Source organism: Macaca fascicularis, chromosome 2, assembly GCF_037993035.2.
Source record: "Macaca fascicularis isolate 582-1 chromosome 2, T2T-MFA8v1.1".
NCBI classification, from domain to species: Eukaryota; Metazoa; Chordata; class Mammalia; order Primates; family Cercopithecidae; genus Macaca; species Macaca fascicularis.
Genome location: NC_088376.1, coordinates 109,691,399 through 109,713,416, shown reverse-complemented (window position 1 = coordinate 109,713,416; position 22,018 = coordinate 109,691,399). Strand labels below are relative to the sequence as shown.

At 41.8% G+C, this 22,018-nt stretch overlaps 1 protein-coding gene across 3 annotated transcripts; it reads left to right on the top strand.

Annotated features, from left to right (window-relative positions):
• Window positions 1-4,793: 4,793 nt before the first annotated feature.
• On the top strand, window positions 4,794-8,726 carry LOC102115705 (serine protease 44). 3 transcript variants are annotated; one of them, XM_065540505.1, is made up of 5 exons: window positions 4,794-5,152; window positions 5,492-5,648; window positions 6,012-6,262; window positions 7,050-7,213; window positions 7,780-8,726. In XM_065540505.1, the coding sequence occupies exons 1-5, from the start codon at window positions 4,888-4,890 to the stop codon at window positions 8,014-8,016; spliced, it is 1,074 nt and encodes a 357-aa protein (XP_065396577.1). In that variant the 5' UTR covers window positions 4,794-4,887; the 3' UTR covers window positions 8,017-8,726. The 3 variants fall into 3 exon arrangements, with proteins under 3 accessions (XP_065396577.1, XP_005546982.2, XP_065396578.1); XM_005546925.4 differs by having other exon boundaries at window positions 5,997-6,262; XM_065540506.2 differs by having other exon boundaries at window positions 5,997-6,262; window positions 7,759-8,726.
• The last annotated feature ends 13,292 nt before the right edge of the window (window positions 8,727-22,018 follow it).

Sequence of the window (22,018 nt, the reverse complement as noted above, 5' to 3'; positions counted from 1 at the left end):
GTATGATCTTGCTCCAGAACTGAGAGATCTACACTGTGACTCTCTAGGTATGACATATCAGAGACTCTTTACAACATTTTAATTAACCATGGCAAACTCTAGCACCATGGTATTTGCCAGGTCATATATCCCAGGTGACAAGGCTGCTTATACCGCAGCCTGACTCCATCTCTTGACAGGAGGAACTGCAAAGTATTGCGGTCATTTTTGCAGTCTGTCACAGAGGTCTTTATGTATTAAACAACACCTTTTGTTATTCCTTTGTAAATAAACTGGTTGAGTAATACAAAACTCTTGAATTAATGGTATGGAATCAGAAAATTGCTAAGCAACTCATTTGGTGAAATTTGCCCTAATGGAAGGAACTTTACCACAAGGGGGGTCTGTAAAAGCAAAAACCAACACTCTACCTTACTTCTAATGCCCAAGTATTTCCCCATGGCATAGTCAGGGGATTGATTCCAGAAATAAACCAAAATGTAACAGGGGCATCCTATCTAATTGTGATACCAAACTAATAAAACTGTCAATATTCCTGCAAACCTAGACTTCAAAACAAAACAAAAATGATTTTGTCTCTTAATTTTACTCTGCTGATATCTCAATATATGTTATAACCTTTGTGAACATGATGGTCATGTGAGAAAGTTGCTGTGTTCTCAGTTTGAACAGACTCATTTAAGCCTGGTGATCTTGGTAATTTTATGGCATTTTTTCCTTTAAATGCTCACTGTGTAGGTTTGACGAATCAATTCTTCTGAGGTCTGACTTTCTCGCACCCTACAAAGAAACTTATTTATTTTTTAAATGCATTTATTTCTGAATCTTCCTTTGTCACTCCTATTGGCCATTTGTATTTCTTCTTTTGTGCAGCGCCTTCAAGGTATCTGCCATATTGTGAGTGATTTTCAGTTCTTTTGATATTCTGAATACTGGTTTTTAATTGGTTATGTGTGTTGCAAATATCTCCCCCCACCATGTGGCTTTTAATTTTTTCCACAAATTTTTATGGTGCCTTTTGATGAACAGTGGTTCTTAATTTAAAGGTGTCACATTTATTAATCTTTCTTCATGGTCAGTGTTTTTTGTATCTTGTATAAGAAATAATTCTTTACTCCATGGTCATGAAGATATTTCCTTATAACCGGCGTCTTATTGATGAGAATTTACATTTTTTTAAATGGTGCTTTACTATTACAAACAGTTGCTGCAGGGCCTTGTTATATATATTTTGGCATACTTGGCATGTTTTCTGAAAGAATATCTGTATAGAATAAACCAGCAGAGAAATTACTAGGTAGGATGTTATTTTAAATGTTGATAGTCACTGAAAAATTGGCTTTCAAAAGATATCGAACATGTCTTTCATTCAAGATACTTATCATACTGTATTACAATTATTGGTTAATCTGTTCATCCACCTATGAAGAGATAATCATAGCTTCCCATATGGTTCTGGATGCTGAAAAAAACAAAGCAAGTCTGTTCTTTAACATGGTTGTAATTGGGTTGAATTCATCAACTGCACAGGAGAAAAACAGCAGAGATTGTGAAAAATGTTGCCTGGACATGGCTTAAGATCTAGAACTTGGATGTTGAGATCGGACTGCAGCAAAGAATGTTTCTCCTTCAAGGAAATAATATACAATGACTTCAAAAGAAGTATTCTAATACGTTTTGAGATAAACAAAGGTTGGATCAGTAAACCTAAAGATGACTAGAAAAGATGGCAAATTGTACTCTGATGGTGATTTTTTTAGCTTTTTTAGATTTTTAACAGAATATATTGTTATATGAAAAAATGGGCTCCAAAATATGTGCCCAATTGTGAAGATAATGAGATTTCCCTCTTCGGTTTGCTTGTTTTTTTCTTATTTTTCTACAATGAAAATAACTTGCCTTAATAATAATAATATATTGCTAATGTTTATATCAGATAGGCTAATTGGTTTTAGAAGTGTATATTCTGGGGTCAATATTAGACAATAACAATACTGTATACAAACTTTTATCTTTATTTCTTTTGTTTTATTTTGAGACAGGGTCTCACTTTGTTGCCCAGGCTAGAGTACAGTGGTGAAATCATGGCTCACTGCAACCTCGACATCCCAGGCTCAGGTGATCCCCTCCACCTCACCCTCCTGAGAAGCTGGCACTACAGGTGTGTAGCACCATGCCTGGCTAGTTTTTATTTTTTTTGTAAAGAATGGGTCTCGCTATGTTGCCCATGTTGGTCTTGAACTCCTGGCTCCAGTCATCCACCCATATCAGCCTCCCAAAGTGTTGGGATTACAGGTGTGAGCCACTGAGCCTGGCCAGATTTTTATACTATTAAAGCTTTATGATTGAGTGTGTTGTTTTATAAATTAAGTTTAAAATTTTTTTTGAGATAACTTATGAAATTGAATAGATCCACATGCAATTGTAAGAAATAATAATAGAGATCCTCTATACCATTTACCCAGTTCCTGCAGTGGTAACATCCTGAGAAATGATAGTACCACATCACAACCAGGATATTGACATTGATACAATCCATCTATCTTACTCAGATTTCTCCAATTTTACTTGTGCTAATTTGTGAGGGTGTGCAAGTCAAGATGTATGTATAATTCTATCCAATTTAATCATATGTGTGAGTCTCTACCACCATAGTCAAGACACAAAACAATTTCATTACCAGAGTATTCCTTGTATTGCCTTTACAAAACCATGCCTACCTCCCTAACTCTGGACAATCACTAATCTACTTTTCATTTCTCAATTTTTATCTTTTCAAAAGTGTTATATAAATGGAACTATACAGCATGCAACCTTTTGGGATTGGCTTTTTTGATTCAGCATTATTCCCCAGAAATTCATTCAAGTTGTTGCCTCTATTGATATTTTATTCTATCTTTTGCTGAGTAGTATTCTGTGGTATGAATGTACCACTATTTGTTTAACTGTTCACCCACTGAAGGACATTAGGGTTTGTATTCATCTCCTATTATAGCTGTAATAATTTACCATAAATGTAGTGGCTTGAAACAACTCAAATGTGTTATCTTGTAGTTTAGAGGTTAGAAGTCCTAAAATCAAGGTGTTGGCCAGCTGTCTTCCTTCTGCAGGCTCTAGGGGAAAATCTGTTTCTTTGCCATTTCCAGTTTCTAAAGGCTGCTGCATTCCTAGGCTTGTGGCCCCTTTAACCTTTGCAGTCAGCAGTATAGCATCTTCAAAACTCTCTCTCTGACCTCTGCTTCTGACATCACATCTTTTTTTCTGACTTTGACTCTCTTTCCTCCCTCTAGGATACTTGGTATTACATTGAGCCCACCAGGATAATCCAGAATAATCCCCTGTCTCAATATGCTTGATTTAATCACATTTTTTAGCCATGTATGGTAAAATATTCACAGGTTCCATGGATTAGAGTGTGCTCATTTTTGGGAGGCCATTATTCTGTTCATTACAGGATTGTTTCCAGATGTTGGCTATGTGAGTACAGATACTACAAACTTTTATACAGGTTTGTGTGTGTGAACATCTTTATTTCTCTGGGATAAATACCCAGAAGTATAATTACTGGGTTGTATAGTAATTGCTTATTTTGTTGTATAAGAAACTGCCAATCCGTTTTCCAGAGTGGCTGTAATAGTTTATATTCCCACCACAATGTATGAGTGATCCAATATCTCTGCATCCATGCCAGCATTTGATGTTGTCACTATTATTTATTTTAGCCAGTCTGATAGGTGTGTAGTGATATCTCATTGTGGTTTTAATTTCCATTTTGTTATTGACTCATGATGTTGTTGACAGTTGTTGTGATACTTTGGTTCTTGTCTTCTTAGTTTAAAAAATTTAAATAAGAGATGCATAACAAAGGAGATGGAGCATAGAGTAATTTATTGTAAAGGGAAAAGAATATTTTGAAAGTTAAGTGCAGAATAGACAGTACACCCTGAGAGAGAGATAATTCAGAGTGGTCTGCTTATAAGGATGAGACAGTGAAGACTGGCACTAGGAAGACTCTCTTTATGGGAGTATTACATGGTTATTTATAAGGAGTGGAAAGAGGTGTTATTAGTAAGCATGTTCTGGGTGGTCCTATGGGTGTACATGCACAGTAGCTGTGCATACTTGTTCATACATCGCACGTCTCATCAGCATCTGAAATCTACACCCGGGGTGTGCTTTTTACTGTGATAATGAAAGAAGGGTCAGTTTGAGAAAGGTAAAATCGAAGTGTGCATGCACTCTACAGGGGAAATTTCTTGCTGAAGATAGCTTTGCTTGAATGAGCTCAATTACAATGCGAATGCTGAGGTTTATGGCGTTGATTGTGGAAAGGTCATCACGGCTGCTGCGTCCCGAGGACATGGTCTATCTATCCTGCCTCAATGTTGAACATCTTTTCATGTGGGTGTTGATTTTCAAAAAGGTAGCAGTATCGTCTCTAACGCAGTGGTTAGTAATGTTAAGTGCAACATGCATGTTAAAGAGTTTTAAATTTTATTGCAGACAAATAAGGGAGGGAGACTCTGGTAAAGTCCTGGCCTGGAGGAAGCTCTGCCGTAGAGTAGTGGACGCGTCTTTGTAGGAACAAAGGGCTGGACCGCTGCCACTCTGAGGCCAGGGACCTAGGCCAGGAGACACTGAATGCCAGGGAGGTGCCAGATGAGGTGGAGGGACCTGAGTCCACGGAGAGCTGCGAAGAGAGGACTCATCTGAGTCAGGACTGCACGGCGCGACCCCGCCTAGGCCCCGCCCCTCGGACGGTCGGGTGTCCCGGCCCCTCCCCCTCGTCCCTCGCGGGCGCTCCAGGCTCCAGCCAGAACGCATGGCAGGCGTGGAAACCGCTGCGAGGCGGCGCCACCACGGAGGCTGAGGTTGCCGGCAGTATCCATGGCGTCCCAGGGCGGCAGCTCCCTCGGGCTCCTGGCCTGGCTCTTGCTTCTTCAGCCATGGCTCGACGAGGCCCGGGCGGGCAGGGCGGGTGCGCAGGGAGGCATAGCACTGTTCTTCCCCTCCGCTCTCCCCTCAGGGCCAGGTGGCCAGGACCCCGGAGCGAGCAGATGGGAGCCGCCACCTGTAGGGGCTCCAGGATCCCAAGCGGCCGGTCAGTCCAGACGGAAGACAGTGACCCCCGCTCCGGTGTTATTTCCCTCAGGTGAGTCTGATTTCTTACCAGGCTCTGGCAATTCCACACACCATCATCAACATGGACCAACGGGACAGTAGCATTAAACGTCAGGTGACGCTTCTGGGCCATGCCCAGCCGCAGAGAACTGGCCTGGTTTGAGGGGGAGGGGACCTGCCCTAGAGGAGGAGGGGCTCAGGGGACACGATCTGTCCAGGGGCGGAGCGGCTCCCTGAGACCTGGGAGGATACAGCCATTTTCCGAAGAGCCTCAGGGGATGCAGGCCTTGCTTTGAGGGTTCTGAGGCTCATGGTGAAGGTGCTACAGCAGCGTTACTTTTAGTCCCTTCCTTTCATTGACCTGCCCCAGCCTGCGGCAAGCGGTTTGCAAGGATAATTGGAGGATTGCGGAGCCCAGATAGGAAGTGGCCCTGGCAGGTGAGCCTGCAGACCAGCAACAGACACATCTGCGGAGGCTCCCTTATTGCCAGGCGCTGGGTGCTTACTGCCGCCCACTGCATCTCTAGGTGAGTGTTTGGGGCTCAGAGCTTGGGCCCTGATCAGGCTGCGGGAACTGGAGCCAGTCTGTCCCCCTTCCTCAACCTCCTCTTCCTCATCTGTAAAAGGGGGTGACAGCCCCATAGTTTTTATCCAGTCTGGGTGAGACCTGATGATTAGCATTTCTAACAAGTTTCTAGGTGCTGCTGCTGCCGCAGCTGATCTGGAGACCACCGGCTAAAGTGGTCAGGGGTCCTGGAGGGATGTGGTTTGGAGAGAGGGAGGTAGCTGCTGGCTGGCATAGGAAGATGGTACCAGGTGGGAAGCACCTGGAAGGTGTGGAAGCAGAGTGTAGACCCTGGAGGATCTTTCTGCAGTCATCTGGAATACAGAGTGAAGCTGGGAGACACAAATGTGCATCATCGCTCCGAAACAGCACTTGTAGTCCCAGTTCGTGACATCGTTATCCACCGATATTTTATGTCTTCTGGAATAATTGAAAATGACATTGCCCTTGCTCTGCTTCACTTCCCTGTGAATTACTCCACGCACATCCAGCCTGTGTGCCTCCCTGAACAGGCTTTCATGGTACAAGCTGATACGAAGTGCTGGGTGACAGGATGGGGCAAAGTGAATGAAACAGGTGAGACTATGAAGCAAGACTACAGCAGCCCCAGACCAGGGAAAATGTTGCTTGGTGCCCTGGGGTTGATCTACAAGCTAAAGGGAGGGACAGGGAGGCAGATTTTTTTTAGTAAGTCAGGGAGGAGGGTGCAGTAGATGCTGCCAGGGAATAATTTTAACAACGGGTCTATGAAATTCTTTTGGTTTGTCAGGACCTGGGGATTTGGGTGCCAGGCATGGTGGGTTCTCTCTCGGGTGGATTTTAACTCTGGGGGTGATGAGCTAGCTGTCTGCCCTTTTAAGGTGTCCCTCCCAGGAAGTACCTACCTTGATAGATAAGGAGCTTCCTGTGTATGAGAAGAGGCCAGAGACCTGTCAGTGAGGTGTAGGGCCTCCTACCCTTGGGGAGAGGCTGGATTTGGTACCTTCGGGCCATTACCTGTCTGACAGTCTGTGATCCTGCTCTAGAAAGTATAGATGCTTTACTGATGTACAGGATACTGTGTCACTATTAGTACTACTATTCAGAGTGACAGATGCTTGGTTTTGGTTTCTCAGGGTGGTAATGCCTTGCCTTCCCTTTCCTGTCTGTTCTTATTTCCCCTGTTTTTGTTTGGATCTTATGTCCTTGTCTCCCCATGTCAACATTGGGCCTCATATCTTCCTTTGTCAAATGGGACAATATCCAATGCCTAAGAGGGTGTCTGTGTGTGAACACACGGTATTGAGACCCAGAGTGGGTAAGGGGTTCTCCTGTCCTGTCCCACTTATGCAGACCCACTCAGTTGTAAATTGTCTCTCTGCAGATTCATCAAAAAAGATAGTAACTGAGCTTCAGGAGGCTGAACTAAGCATTATGCTTCATGAGAAATGTAATAAGGTATTCAAGGAAAAGATGAGAATTAGGAATGAAATGGTCAAGAAGGGGACCGTCTGTGGCTATAATGACCAAGGGAAGGATTCCTGTCAGGTCAGTTCATGGGCCTCTTGCTACCTCAGCACTGTAGTTGTCTCCTTAAAGCTTCCTCATCCCCAGCCAGTAGGGCCTGGGTTATCTCCTAGCCTCTCCGTTACCCTTATTCATGGTAATGGGACATGAGGACAAGCCACCAAGGCTCTCCTGGGCAGCCTACCTGATCCTTCAGGAGAGAGCAGCTGACACAGCCTGGAGTGGGCGGAGGGGTGAATCAGGCAGGTCCCACCAACGATACATGCTCCATGTCTTGAGCCCCTTCTGTGTGGCAGGCAGTGTACTCAGGTAAGCACCTGACTCATCATTGTCTCAGAGTAGGCACGATTTCATTATGTATATTCTGTTTTTTGGAACACACCTTTTTAGTAGGTACATGATTTTGGTTTATTGGAAATTGTCAATTCTCAGATCTCATATTGACAGATACCCAAGGCTAGGGAGGGTCTTAGGGGTTCCTGGGGAAGCCCCCTGAGTGCCTAGCTCTGCAGCCCATTGCAGTGCAATTAGCCTGCTCTGATGTGGATGCTATTTCTTTCCTACAGTGACTATCTTTCTTTTTCCAGGGAGATTCTGGGGGGCCCCTGGTCTGTGAATTAAATGGCACATGGTTCCAGGTGGGAATTGTGAGCTGGGGCATTGGCTGCAGTAACAAAGGATATCCTGGAGTTTACACAGAAGTTAGTTTCTACAAGAAATGGATTATTGATCGCTTGAGACAAGCTTCCTGTCTGAATTCAGCAGACTCCCTCATCCTAGTCCTGTGTCTGATGATGCCCCTGGGCATCCTGGTGACCCGGTGATTGGATCCCATTCTACTTTCCCTGTTTCTGAGTCTCACACTTAGGTATCTCCTCTGACCAACCTCCCACTCCTTCTGAATGCCTTTTCCACAAATCCCAGTTGGAATCCACGGGCCCTCTGGAGATCCATACAATAGAGCATGGCAGGGAGACTGGGCCTTGGAAAGTACCCCTGCCTTGTGCTCTGGTCACCTGCCTCAGCCATGCCTGCACCAGGGCTGTGCTCTGGCTGGTGGGAAGGAGGGAGTGAACTGATTGCAGCTAGAGGGCCACCCGCCCTGCCAGGTGGGCCACGGTGACTCATCAATATCTGGGGGAACATCTATCAAAGAAGAAACATCATCAACGGTGAAGCAAGCGTTCAACGTGGTTCTGGTGTCAGGGCTCCCACCTGAGACTTTGAGAAACTAACCAGCTGGGTGATTGCTCAGAGAGTGAAGGAGGCGTTACCAGGTCCCTGCAGAGGTGTGAGGCCTGGGACTTCCACTGTGGCTCCACTGTCTGGGGCTGGAAGAAGATCCCCTGCAGCCCAGTGTGGATCCATCTGCGAGTGGACAGCCTCTGCCACACCAGCTCTCTTGGGGCAACCCATTCTTGCACCTCTTTCCTCAGTGCCCTAGTGGCCACTTTCAGGGACACTACAAGTTGTGTTGGGTCTGTTACGGAGTGTGGAGTTTTCAGAAATCAACTAAATAAATGTTTGGAGAGTCTCCTCTGTTTCTGAAGCTCTGCTCACTGGGGTGTGAGGTTGTATGTAACATACTCTATAAAGAATTGGCTTCCCATTTATTAGGAAGATATTCATGGTTTTTATTAAACTCTGGCAGAGCCAGGGATGAGGAGTTTTCTGCGCTCATTAAGTCTGACAGGTGGCTTTACCCAGTGGGTTCTGCTGCTGGTTTTTTTTTTTTTTTTTTGCCATCGGCCTCTCTGTAGCTGGGAATGTGGCACTTGAGTTTAACAAACCCTGCATCAGGAGCATCAAGAGGGACAGAGACTGAGGTGTGGCACACTCAGACATCTTCCTGCTTCTCCTTGCTGCCCTATAACAAGTGTGGGAGGGAGGGAGAGAGAGAGGGGGAGAGAGAAAGAGAGAGAGAGAGAGAGAGAGAGAGAGAGAGAACCTGCTGCCTGAGGGAGCTGGGGCTCAGTGGGTGAAAACACTCTGCTTTTCAAACTCCACCTGGTTACAGCTAAACCCAGCAAGTTCTAGGTCATGACCTACAGAAATGCCCGTGAAGAAGAGTTGGATGCCCAGGACTTGCCACCTATTTCTGTTACTTGCATCTTTCTTTCAGAACAGACTGACCCTTTTCCATGTTCCATCTGCTGGGAATGCCAGTATGGCTTCTCATTTCCTTCTTTCTTCTTCCTCATCAGTTCAGCCCCAATATATGCATTACCCCTTTCCACAAACCACTCCTGTGGACTCTGCTGGGCTGTGTAATGTAATGTGCCTTCTTCTGGGCTCCCTGGACTCTGCAGTCTCTGTGCCTGTTAATTTCTCTGTTTCCACTGGTTGACATGTTGTTCTTCATGGCTGTGGGACTCTGTCTAATCTTTCCTTATCTTCCATCCTCCAGCTCCAGGCTTGAAACAGAGCAGGAGTTTAGGAACTATTTGGTGAGTGAGTGAGTGAATGAATAGATAATTAGGTGCTCATATATTCTCTATTGCCTTACTCTTTTCTCTCACTGCCCTTTCACTTCATTGCTTTGTCCCCTTTTTGCTTTCCAAGTTGCCTTCATCATGGGGAAAAAACACAACTGGGTAGGCCAGGGTTACAGCCGCTGCAGTGGAGAAAGTCCCAGGCTCCAGGAAGTTTATGGTTCCGGATGGGGTGCCCTTTGGTCTGCCAATATTAGAGCATGTTTCTTGTTACAGGAGAATAGAAATTCCATTCAAGCATCTTGGCTACTGAGGAATAGCCTCAGGCTACCAGAAAAGATGGGCATGGCCCCCCAGGGAACAAAACATCAAGTGCCAAGTAAACATTAGTTGATTTTACTCTTTCCAACAAATACTTGTGCATTATCTTTTATGAATCAGGCACTGGACTTCATCCACAGATAAGATGTAGATGGCAGGTGGGGGACAGAGGTGGTCATTACAAGGACTCCTAGGTAAGGAGCTTGGTGGCTGGGTAGAACCTGAAAGAGATAGATGACACAGGGAGAGGAGTTGTTGACTGGCAGGCACTCAGTTTTACTAAAAATGCGAGACTTGAACAAAAAGGAAGTAAAAACAAACAACAAAAATCTCTATGGGTTTCTAGTCATAAGGGGCAAGTGACATAGAGCGCAATAAACATTTTTAGTGGTCTTGAAATACCATTTGCCGACTGGCCATGGTGGTTCACGCCTGTAATCCCAGCACTTTGGGAGGCCGAGGTTGGTGGATCACCTGAGGTCAGGAGTTCGAGACCAGCCTGGCCAACATTGTGAAACCCTGTCTCTACTAAAAATATAAAAAAATTAGCCAGGCGTGGTGGCGGGTGCCTGTGATTCCAGCTACTTGGGAGGCTGAGGCATGAGAATCTCTTGAACCTGGGAGGCGGAGGTTGCAGTGAGTTGAGACTGCTCCATTGCACTGCAGCCTGGGCCACAAGAACAAAACTCCATCCCCCGCCCCCCACCAAAAAAAGAACAACAACAACAACAACAAAAAAGGAAATACCATTTGCCACCAAAAGAAACCAGGGCTTCTTGGAGAAATGGCTTGAAAAATTTACAGGTATGAAACAGGAAAAGTATAAAATAAGCCTGAAATTTCTTGTCATACTAGATAGCAAGGAAACTATCGTGTCAACAGGACGCAGAACCAATCAGAAGAGGCACCCTGTGTTCTGACATGTGGCGTACCTGCTAGATCCCATTGCAGAGAAATCACAGCCATCCCTCAGCTTCTGAAGATACTGATTCACAGCTGCACCCCTCACAAAATGGGCAGTCAGTCACAGGGAACTGATTCCCTCAGGATTAAGTCTCTTCACAGGGGTATTCCATAGCAAATAATTGCTATGCAGAGATATAAAGGCCCAGCCTTCTTCCCTCTATTTGGGACAACTTGGAAAGTCCTCTTGCAGGATCAGCTGAGATGTTAGTTGCAACGGCCTTCTGTGAGCAGTTCTCCTATGAGCACTCCTCAACAAACCACTGGACAGAATTCTCTCTCAGAGTCTGTTCTGGGAACCCAATCTAAGCCACCCTGCCTGGCAAAAGATGTCTTTGGTGAGTTTTGGGATTCTATTGCTGTGTAACAATCACCCCCTACTCAGTGGCCTAAAACAACACATTGTATTACGGTCAATTCTCATTATTCAAGCATTCAGACTTGCAAATTCACCTACTTGCTGAAATTTATTTTAACCCCCAAATCACTCGGAGTGATTTGTGGACATGCACAGGGCAGTGGAAAAATTTGAGTTTTCTGATGCCTATGTTCCTAGCTGAGGCTGTACAATGTGCTATTTTGTCTGCTTTCATCTCTCTTACTGTAAACAAGCGTCTTTTTTGTCATCTCTTAACTGTCACTTTTAATAAAACATTTTTTGTGCTTGTTGTTGGTTATTTTGCTGTTTAAAAGGGGCTTGGTACTTCCACTTGTGTGCTTTCACAAACTTTGAATCAGTTGTGTAACCTTTCAAGTTTGAGCTCCTTGTAAGAAAGGCAGTAGTTGAAAAACATGTAAGCTGCCAACAGCGTAGAAACCCTGAGAGTGCTCCCTTTCTTCACTTTGACATACTTGTAATACCAGTAGTGGCTGTGTTGAAATGCCCCAACGGTGCCTTTAGGGATGAAATCTCACATCAGTATCCAGCGTGTCATCCCTCTATTTTGACATCCATGAGTACAGTTCTTTCCCTAAACTGGTAGAACTGACACCATCTAGGAGTCTTGGATGTCCACTGTCCTAATGTTTTTGTTATGATTAGCCTGGAGTTACGGGTTTTGGGGGAAAATACCACAGAGATGAAGTACCCTCCTTGTCACATCATATCAGGAGGTTACATGCTATCAACATGGCATCACTGGTGATCTCAACTTTCATCTTTGATTAAGATTATATTTGCTAGGTTTCTGTACTTTAAAGTTACATTTATATATATAAAAACTCTTTCAATATCCAATTGTTTGGAAACAAGTTACTAAGTCTTGCCAACACCGGAGTGGGGAAATTAGACCTTTCAGCAGACAGAGCTAGGATATATATACTAACCCAAGTATACACACATACATATTATCATTTCTGTATTTATCTATATACAGTCATGTGCTGCTTAATGATGCGGGTACATTCTGAAGAATGCATCGTTAGGCAATTTAGTCATTATATAAGCATCATAGTGTACTTTCACAAACCTACTACATACCTAGGCTATCTGGTGTAACCTATGGCTCCTAGGCTGCAAATCTGTGCAGCATATTACTGTACTGAATACTGTAGGCAATTATAACACAATGGTAAGTATTTGTATATTTAAACTTATCTAAGTATAGAAAAGGTACAGTAAAATATGATATAAAAGATAAAAAATGGAAAACCTGTATAGGGCACTTACCATGAATGGAGCTTGCAGGACTGGAAGTTGCTATGGGTGAGTCAGTGGTGGGTGAATGTGAAGGCTGAGGACATTACTGTACACTCTTGTAGACTTTGTAAACACTGTACATTTAGGCTATACTAAATATATAAAAATATTTTCTTCAGTAATAAATTAACCGTAGCTTACTGTACCTTTTTTTTTTGAGACAGGGTCTTGCTCTGTCGTCTAGGCTGGAGTGCAGTGGCGCGATCTCGGCTCACTGCAACTACTGCTTCCTGAGTTCAAGCGATTCCCCTACCTCAGCCCTTAAGTAGCTGGGATTACAGGCACCTGCCATCATGGCTGGCTAATTTTTCTAATTTTAGTAGAGACGCAGTTTCACCATGTTGGCCAGGCTGGTCTCGAACTTCTGACCTTAGGTGATCCACTCATCTCGGCCTCCCAAAGTGTTGGGATTACAGGCATGAGCCACTGTGCCTGGCAAGCTTACTGTAACTTTTTAACTTTGTACACTTTTAAATTTTTAAAAACTTGATTCTTTTGTAATAACACTTGGCTTAAAACACAAACCCATTGTACAGCTATACAAAAATATTTTCTTTCTTTACATCATTATTCTATAAACTTTTTTCTATTTTAAAAATTATTCATTTACTTTAAATTTATTTTTCTTTTTTATCTTTTTTGGACAGGGTCTTACTCTGTCACTCAGGCTGGAGTGCCATGGTGCCATCTTGGCTCACTGCAGCCTCCACCTCCCAGGCTCAAGCGATCTTCCCACCTCAGCCTCTCAATTCCTGGAACCACACAGGTGCCGCCACTGTGCCTAGCTAACTTTTTTGTATTTTTTTGTAGAGACGGGGTTTAGCCATGTTGCCCAGGCTGGTCTCAAACTCATGGGCTTATGTGAACCACCCGCCTCAGCCTCCCAAAGTGTTGGACTACAGGCGTGAGCCACCACACCTGGCTAACTTCTTTATTAGTTTTTAAGCTTTGTTGTTGTTGTTGTTAAAAACTAAGACACAAACACACACATTAGCCTAGGTCTACGCAGGGTCAAGATCATCAATATCACTGTCTTCTCCCTCCACATTTTGTTCCACTGGGGCAATAACAGGCATGGAACCATCACCTACGATGACAACGCCTTCTTCTAGACACCTCCTGAAGGACCTAACTGAAACTGTTTTACAGTTACCTTAAAAAAATAAGTAGGAGTATGCTCTAAAATAATGATTAAAAGTATAGTATTGTAAATACATAGACCAGTAACATCATTGTTTATTATCAATATCAAGTATTAAGTACGGTACACAATTGTATGAAATATATATATTTATATATATAATATATAATATATATAATATCTATCTATCTATCTATCTATCTATCTATCTATCTATCTATCTATAGAGAGAGAGAGAGAGAGAGAGAGAGACGGAGTCTTGCTCTGTTGCCCAGGCTGGAGTGCAGTGGCGCGATCTTGGCTCACTACAAGCTCCACCTCCCAGGTTCACGCCATTCTCCTGCCTCAGCCTCCCAAGTAGCTGGGACTACAGGCGCCCGCCCAGCTGAGATTTTGTATTTTTAGTAGAGACCGGGTTTCACCATGTTAGCTAGGATGGTCTCGATCTCCTGACCTCGTGATCTGCCTGCCTCGGCCTCCCAAAGTGCTGGGATTACAGGCGTGAGCCACTGCACCTGGCCTGTATGAACTATATTTATAATGACTGGCAGTGCAGTAGTGTTTTTTTAATTTTTAATTTTTAATTATACTTTAAGTTCTGGGATACATGTGCAGAACATGCAGGTTTCTATAGGTATACATGTGCCACGGTGTTTTGCTGCACCCATCAACTAGTCATCTAGATTAGGTACTTGTCCCAATGTTATCCCTCCCCTTGCTCCCAACCCCCCGACAGGCCCTGGTGTGTGATGTTCCCCTCCCTGTGCCCATATGTCCTCATTGTTCAACTCTCACTTATGAGTGAGAACATGCAGTGTTTGGTTTTCTGTTGCTGCGTTAGTTTCCTGAGAATGATGGTTTCCAGTTTCATCTATGTCCCTGCAAAGGACATGAACTCATCATTTTTTATGGCTGCATGGTATTCCATGGTGTATATGTGCTACATTTTCTTTATCCAGTATATCATTGATGGGCATTTGGGTTGGTTCCAAGTCTTTGCTATTGTGAACAGTGCTGCAATAAACATATGTGTGCATGTGTCTTTACAGTAGAATGATTTACAATCCTTGGGGTATATACCCAGTAATGGGATTGCTGGGTCAAACGGTATTTCTGGTTCTAGATCCTTGAGGAATTGCCTCAATGTCTTCCACAATAGTTGAACTAATTTACACTCCCACCAACAGTGTAAAAGTGTTCCTAATTCACCACATCCTCTCTAGCATCTGTTGTTTCCTGACTTTTTAATGATCACCATTCTAACTGATGTGAGATGGTATCCCATTGTGGTTTTGATTTCTATTTCTCTAATGACCAGTGATGATGAGCTTTTTAAATATGTTTGTTGGCTGCATAAATGTCTTCTTTTGAAAAGTGTCTGTTCTATCCTTTGCCCACTTTTTGATGGGATTGTTTGTTTTTTTCTTGTAAATTTGTTTAAGTTCCTTGTAGATTCTGGATATTAGCCCTTTGTCAGCTGGGTAGATTGCAAACATTTTCTCTCATTCTGTAGGTTGCCTGTTCACTCTGATGATAGTTTCTTTTGCTGTGCAGAAGCTCTTTAGTTTAATTAGATCCCATTTGTCAATTTTGGCTTTTGTTACAATTGCTTTTGATGTTTTAATCATGAAATCTTTGCCCATGCCTATGTCTTGAATGGTATTGCCTAGGTTTTCTCCTGGAGTTTTTATGGTTTTAGGTCTTACATTTAAGTTTTTAATCCATCTTGAGTTAATTTTTGTATAAAGTATAAGCAAGCGGTGCAGTTTCAGTTTTTTGCATATGGCTAGCCAGTTTTCCCAACACCATTTGTTAAATAGGGAATCCTTTCTCCATTGCTTGTTTGTGTCAGGTTTGTCAAAGATCAGATGGTTGTAGATGTGTGGCATTATTTCTGAGGCCTCTGTTCTGTTCCATTGGTCTATATATCTGTTTTGGTACCAGTACCATGCTGTTTTGGTTACTGTAGCCTTGTAGTATTGTTTGAAGTCAGGTGGTGTGATGCCTCCAGCTTTGTTCTTTTTGCTTAGGATTGTCTTGGCTATATGGGCTCTTTTTCGGCTCCATATGAAATTTAAAGTAGTTTTTTCTAATTCTGTGAAGAAATTCATGGTAGCTTGATGGGAATAGCATCGAATCTATAAATTACTTTGGGCAGTATGGCCATTTTTGTTATATTGATTCTTCCTATCCATGAGCATGGAATGTTTTTCCATTTGTTTGTGTCCTCTCTGATTTCCCTGAGCAGCGGTTTGCAGTCCTCTTTGCAGAAGTCCTTCACATCCCTTGTAAGTTGCATTCCCAGGTATTTTATTTTCTCTGTAGCAGTTGTGAATGGGAGTTCACTCATGATTTGGCTTTCTGTTTGTCTATTATTGGTGTATAGGAATGCTTGTGATTTTTGCATATTAATTTTGTATCCAGAGATTTTGCTGAAGTTGCTTATCAGGTTAAGGAGTTTTGGGGCTGAGATGATGGGGTTTTCTAAATATACAATCATGTCACCTGCAAACAGAGACAATTTGACTTCCTCTCTTCCTACTTGAATACACTTTATTTCTTTCTCTTGCCTGATTGCCCTGGCAAAAACTTCCAATACCATGTTGAATAGGAGTGGTGAGAGAAGGCATCCTTGTCTTATGCCAGTTTTCAAAGGGAATGCTTCTAGCTTTTGCCCATTCAGTATGATATTGACTGTTGGTTTGTCATAAATAGCTTTTATTATTTTGAGATATGTTCCATAATACCTAGTTTATTGAATGTTTTTAGCATGAAGGGATGTTGAATTTTATCGAAGGCCTTTTCTGCATCTATTGAGATAATTATGTGGTTTTTGTCATTGATTCTGTTTATGTGATGGATTACGTTTATTGATTTGCATATGTTGAACCAGCCTTGCATCCCAGGGATGAAGCCAACTTGATTGTGGTGGATAATATTTTATTGTGCTGCTGGATTTGGTTTGCCAGTATTTTATTTAGGATTTTCACATCGACGTTCATCAGTGATATTGGCCTGAAATTTTCTTTTTTGTTGTGTCGTTGCCAGGTTTTGGTATCAGGATGATGCTGGCCTCATAAAATGAGTTAGGGTGGAGTCCTTCTTTTTCTATTGTTTGGAATAGTTTCAGAAAGAATGGTACCAGCTCCTCTTTGTACATGTGGTAGAATTCAACTGTGAATCCATCTGGTCCTGGGCTTTTCTTGTATTAATTACTGCCTTAATTTCAGAACTTGTTATTGGTTTATTCAGGGATTTGACCTCTTCCTGGTTTAGTCTTGGGAAGGTGTGTGTGTCCAGGAATTTATCCATTTCTTCTAGATTTTCTAGTTTATTTGCATAGAGGTGTTTATGTGGAATCAGTGGTGACAATCCATTTATTATTTTTTATTGTGTGTATTTGATTCTTCTCTATTTTCTTCTTTATTAGTCTGGCTAGTGGTCTATCTATTCTGTTAATCTTTTCAAAAAACCAGCTCCTGGATTCATTGAGTTTTTGAAGAATTTTTCATGTCTCTATCTCCTTCAGTTCTGCTCTGATCTTAGTTGTTTCTTGTCTTCTGCTAGCTTTTGAATTTGTTTGCTCTTGCTTCTCTAGTTCTTTTAATTGTGATGTTAGGGTGTTGATTTTAGATCTTTCCCCGCTTTCTCATGTGGGCATTTTAGTGCTTTGAATTTCCCTCTAAACACTGCTTTAGCTGTGTCCCAGACATTCTGGTACATTGTGTCTTTGTTCTCATTGGTTTTAAAGAACTTATTTATTTCTGCCTTAATTTCGTTATGTACCTAGTAGTCATTCAGGAGCAGGTGGTTCAGTTTCCATGTGGTTGTGTAGTTTTGAGTGAGTTTCTTAATCCTAAGTTCTAATTTGATTGCACTGTGGTCTGAGAGACTGTTATGATTTCCATTCTTTTGCATTTGCTGAGGAGTGTCTTACTTCCAATTATATGGTCAATTTTAGAATAAGTGCTATCTGGTGCTGAGAAGAATGTATATTTTGTTGATTTGGGGTGGAGAGTTCTGTTGATGTCTATTATGTCTGCTTGGTCCAGAGCTGAGTTCAAGTCCTCAATATCCTTGTTAATTTTCTGTCTCATTAATCTGTCTAATATTGACAGTGGGGTGTTAAAGTCTCCCACTATTATTGTGTGGGAGTCTAAATCTCTTTGTAGGTCTCTAAGAACTTGCTTTATGAATCTGGGTGCTCCTGTATTGGGTGCATATATATTTAGGATAGTTAGCTCTTCTTGTTGCATTGATCCCTTTACCATTATGTAATGCCCTTCTTTGTCTTTTTTGATCTTTGTTGGTTTAAAGTCTGTTTTATCAGGGACTAGGATTGCGACCCTTGCTTTATTTTGCTTTCTATTTTCTTGGTAAATATTCTTCCATCCCTTTATTTTGAGCCTATGTATGTCTTTGCACATGAGATGGGTCTCCTGAATACAGCACACCAATGGGTCTTGATTCTTTATCCAATTTGCCAGTCTGTGTCTTTTAATTGGGGCATTTAGCCCATTTACATTTAAGATTAATATTGGTTATGTATGAATTTGATCCTGTCATTATGATGCCAGCTGGTTATTTTGCCCATTAGTTGATGCAGTTTCTTCATAGTGTTCATAGTCTTTACATTTTGGCATGTTTTTGCAGTGGCTGGTACCGGTTTTTCCTTTGCATATTTAGTGCTTCCTTCAGGAGCTCTTGTAAGGCAGGCCTGGTGGTGACAAAATCCCTCAGCATTTGCTTGTCTGTGAAGGATTTTATTTCTCCTTAGCTTATGAAGCTTAGTTTGTCTGGATATGAAATTCCGGGTTGAAAATTATTTTCTTTAAGAATGTTGAACATTGGCCCCGACTCTCTTCTGGCTTGTAGGGTTTCTGCCGAGAGATCCACTGTTAGTTTGATGGACTTCCCTTTGTGGGTAACCTGACCTTTCTCTCTGGCTGCCCTTAAGGTTTTTTCCTTCATTTCAACCTTGGTGAATCTGAAGATCATGTGTCTTGGGGTTCTTCTTCTCAAGGAGTGTCTTTGTGGTGTTGTCTGTATTTCCTGAATTTGAATGTTGGCCTGTCTTGCTAGGTTGGGGAAATTCTCCTTGATAATATCCTAAAGTGTGTTTTCCAAGTGGTTCCATTCTCCCCGTCACTTTCAAGTACACCAATCAAATGTAGGTTTGGTCTTTTTACATAGTCCCGTTTTTCTTGGAGGCTTTGTTCGTTCCTTTTCATTCTTTTCTCTCTAATCTTGTCTTCACACTTTATTTCATTAAGCTGATCTTCAATCTCTGATATCCTTTCTTCTGCTTGATCGATTCAGCTATTGAAACTTGTGTATGCTTCACGAAGTTCTCATGCAGTGTTTTTCAGCTCCATCAGGTGATTTATGTTCTTCTCTGAACTGGTTATTCTAGTTAGCAGTTCCTGTAACCTTTTTTCAAGGTTCTTAGCTTCCTTGCATTGGATTGGAACATGCTCCTTTAGCTTGGAGGAGTTTGTTATTACCCACCTTCTGAAGCCTACTTCTGTCAATTTGTCAAACTCATTCTCCATCCAGTTTTGTTCCCTTGCTGGCGAGGAGTTGTGATCCTTTGGAGGAGAAGAGGCATTGTGGTTTTTGGAACTTTCAGCCTTTTTGTGTTGGTTTTTCCTCATCTTTGTGGATTTATCTACCGTTGGTCTTTGATGTTGGTGACCTTCGGATAGGGTTTTTGAGTGGGCATCCTTTTTGTTGATGTTGATGCTATTGCTTTCTCTTTGTTAGTTTTCCTTCTAACAGTCAGGCCTCTCTTCTGCTGGTCTGCTGGAGTTTGCTGGAAGTCCACTCTAGACCCTGTTTGCCAGGTATCACCAGCGGAGACTGCAGAACAGCAAAGATTGTTGTCTGCTTTTTCCTCTGGAAGCTTCATCCCAGAGGGTCAGCCACCACAGGCCAGCCAGAGCTCTCCTGTATGAGGTGTCTGTTGACCCCTGCTGGGAGGTGACTCCCAGTCAGGAGGCATGGGGGTCAGGGACCCACTTGAGGAGGCAGTCTGTCCATTAACAGAGCTCAAGAGCTGTGCTGGGAGATCTGCTGCTCTCAGAGCTGGCAGGCAGGAATGTTTACGTCTGCTGAAGCTGGCAGCGCAGTAGTTTTGCTTGCACCAGCATTAACATGAACGGGTGAGTTATGCATTGTGCTATGATATTATGATGGCTGTGACATCACTAGGCAATAGGAATTTTTCAGCTCTATTATAATTTTATGGGATCACTGTCACATATATGGTCCATCCTTGACCAAATGGTTGCTCTGCGGTATATGACAGTATTCATTTTTTCTACTCCATTGTACATGTAAAGCAGTTTCAGAATTGTAACCAGCACCTCTGTGAGAAAAACTTTACAAACTAGTGTTAACTCTGTAGAGATTCTAGTCACATACCATTTTTCCTAAGTTCCTTAAGTCAGTTACCTTTTCCCACATCCTCTTCCATAAGATTATGTTAACATTTTTAATATAGTTAGATTATTTCATCACAGTCTGTATTTCAGACCAGAACCTCCTGACTTCTTGGTTGAATTTTAAAATGTTCCCACTTTCAAATTTGCTCCTTGTGGATGTACAGTTCTACATGTAGAGCCTGTGTATCAAACACTCTGCACCATGTAGCATAGTGTTATCACTCTAAAAATTTCCCTATGCCATCCTTTTTCATAGTCAACCACACATAGCCACCAACCCCTGGAAACTACTGACCTGTTTTTCATTTCTATCTTTTAAAAATTAGTAGCCTCTATATTTGGGCAGTTTTAGTTTTTCAGAAAAAAATGAGTGAAAGTACACGGTTCACATATATTCTTTTAATCTCCCCATCCACTTTCCCCTTTTATTAACATCTTGCATTAGTGTGGTACATTTGTTACGATTGATGAGTGAATATTGACATATTGTTGACTAAGCTCTTAAATTAGAGTTTGCTCTTTGTGTGGTATATTCTATAACTTCAGATATATGTATAATAAAATGTATCCACAATTAGAGTATCATGTTGTGTAGTTTCACTGCCTTAAAAATACCCTCTCTTCCCTAACCATCTCACCTTCCCTCTTCCCCACTCCCCGAATCCTGACAACAACTGATCTTTTTTATTGTCTTCATAGTTTCGCCCTTTCCAGAATGTCATATGGTAGGAATCATGCAGTATGTAGCCTTTTCAGATTGGTATCTTTAACTTAGCAATGTGCATTTAAAGTTCCTCCATGTCTTTCCATGGTTTGGTAGCTCTTTTTAAAATTGCTGAATAATATTCCATTGTATGGCTATCCTACAGTTTGCTTACTTATTTACCTATTGAAGTATATCTTGGTTGCTTCTAAGTTTTGTCAATTATTAATAAAAATGCTATAAACATTTGTAGGTTTTTGTTTGGACATAAGCTTCCAACTCACCTGATTAAAAAGACTGAGTGCAATTGCCAGATCATATGGCAAAATATGTTTAGTTTTATAAGAAACTGCCAAACTGTCTTCCAAAGTGGTTATACCAGTTTGTGTTCACACCATTAATAAATGAAGCTTCCTGCTGTTCTACATCTTTGACAGTATTTGGTGTTGTATTTTGGATTTTAGCCATTCTAATAGGTGTATAGTGGTATCTCATTATTGTTTTAATTTGCATTTCTCTGATGATATATGATATGGAGTATCTTTTCATATATTTATTTTCTATTTATGCATTTTCCTTGGTGAGGTGTGTGTTCAGATCTTTTGCCTGTTTTGAAATCTATTTGAAAATTGTAAATCTAATTGTTTTCTTATTGTTGAGTTTTAAGAGTTCTTTGTATATTTTGGATGCCAGTCCTTTATCAGATATGTGCTTTGCAAATATTTTTTTCAAGTCTATGGCTTCTTGTCTTTTCATTCTCTCAACAAGGTCTTCTGCAGAGCAAACATTTTTCATTTTAATGAGATCCAACTTACCATATTTTTTTTCTTTCATGGGGTCTTGCTTTTGGTGTCTCTAAAAAGCACTGTCAAACTAAAGGTCCCTAGATTTTTTCCTATGTTATCTTCTAGGAGTTTTATAATTTTGTATCTATGATACATTTTGAGTTAATTTTTGTGAAAGATGCAAGGTCTGTGACTGAATTCTGTCCTCCCCCATATTCTCCTTGTGTTGGCACGTGGATATGCAGTTGTTCCAGCACTATTTATTGAAAAGACTATCCTTTCTTACTTGAATTGCCTTTGTTCCTTTGTTAAAAATCTGTTGATTATATTATTTGTATG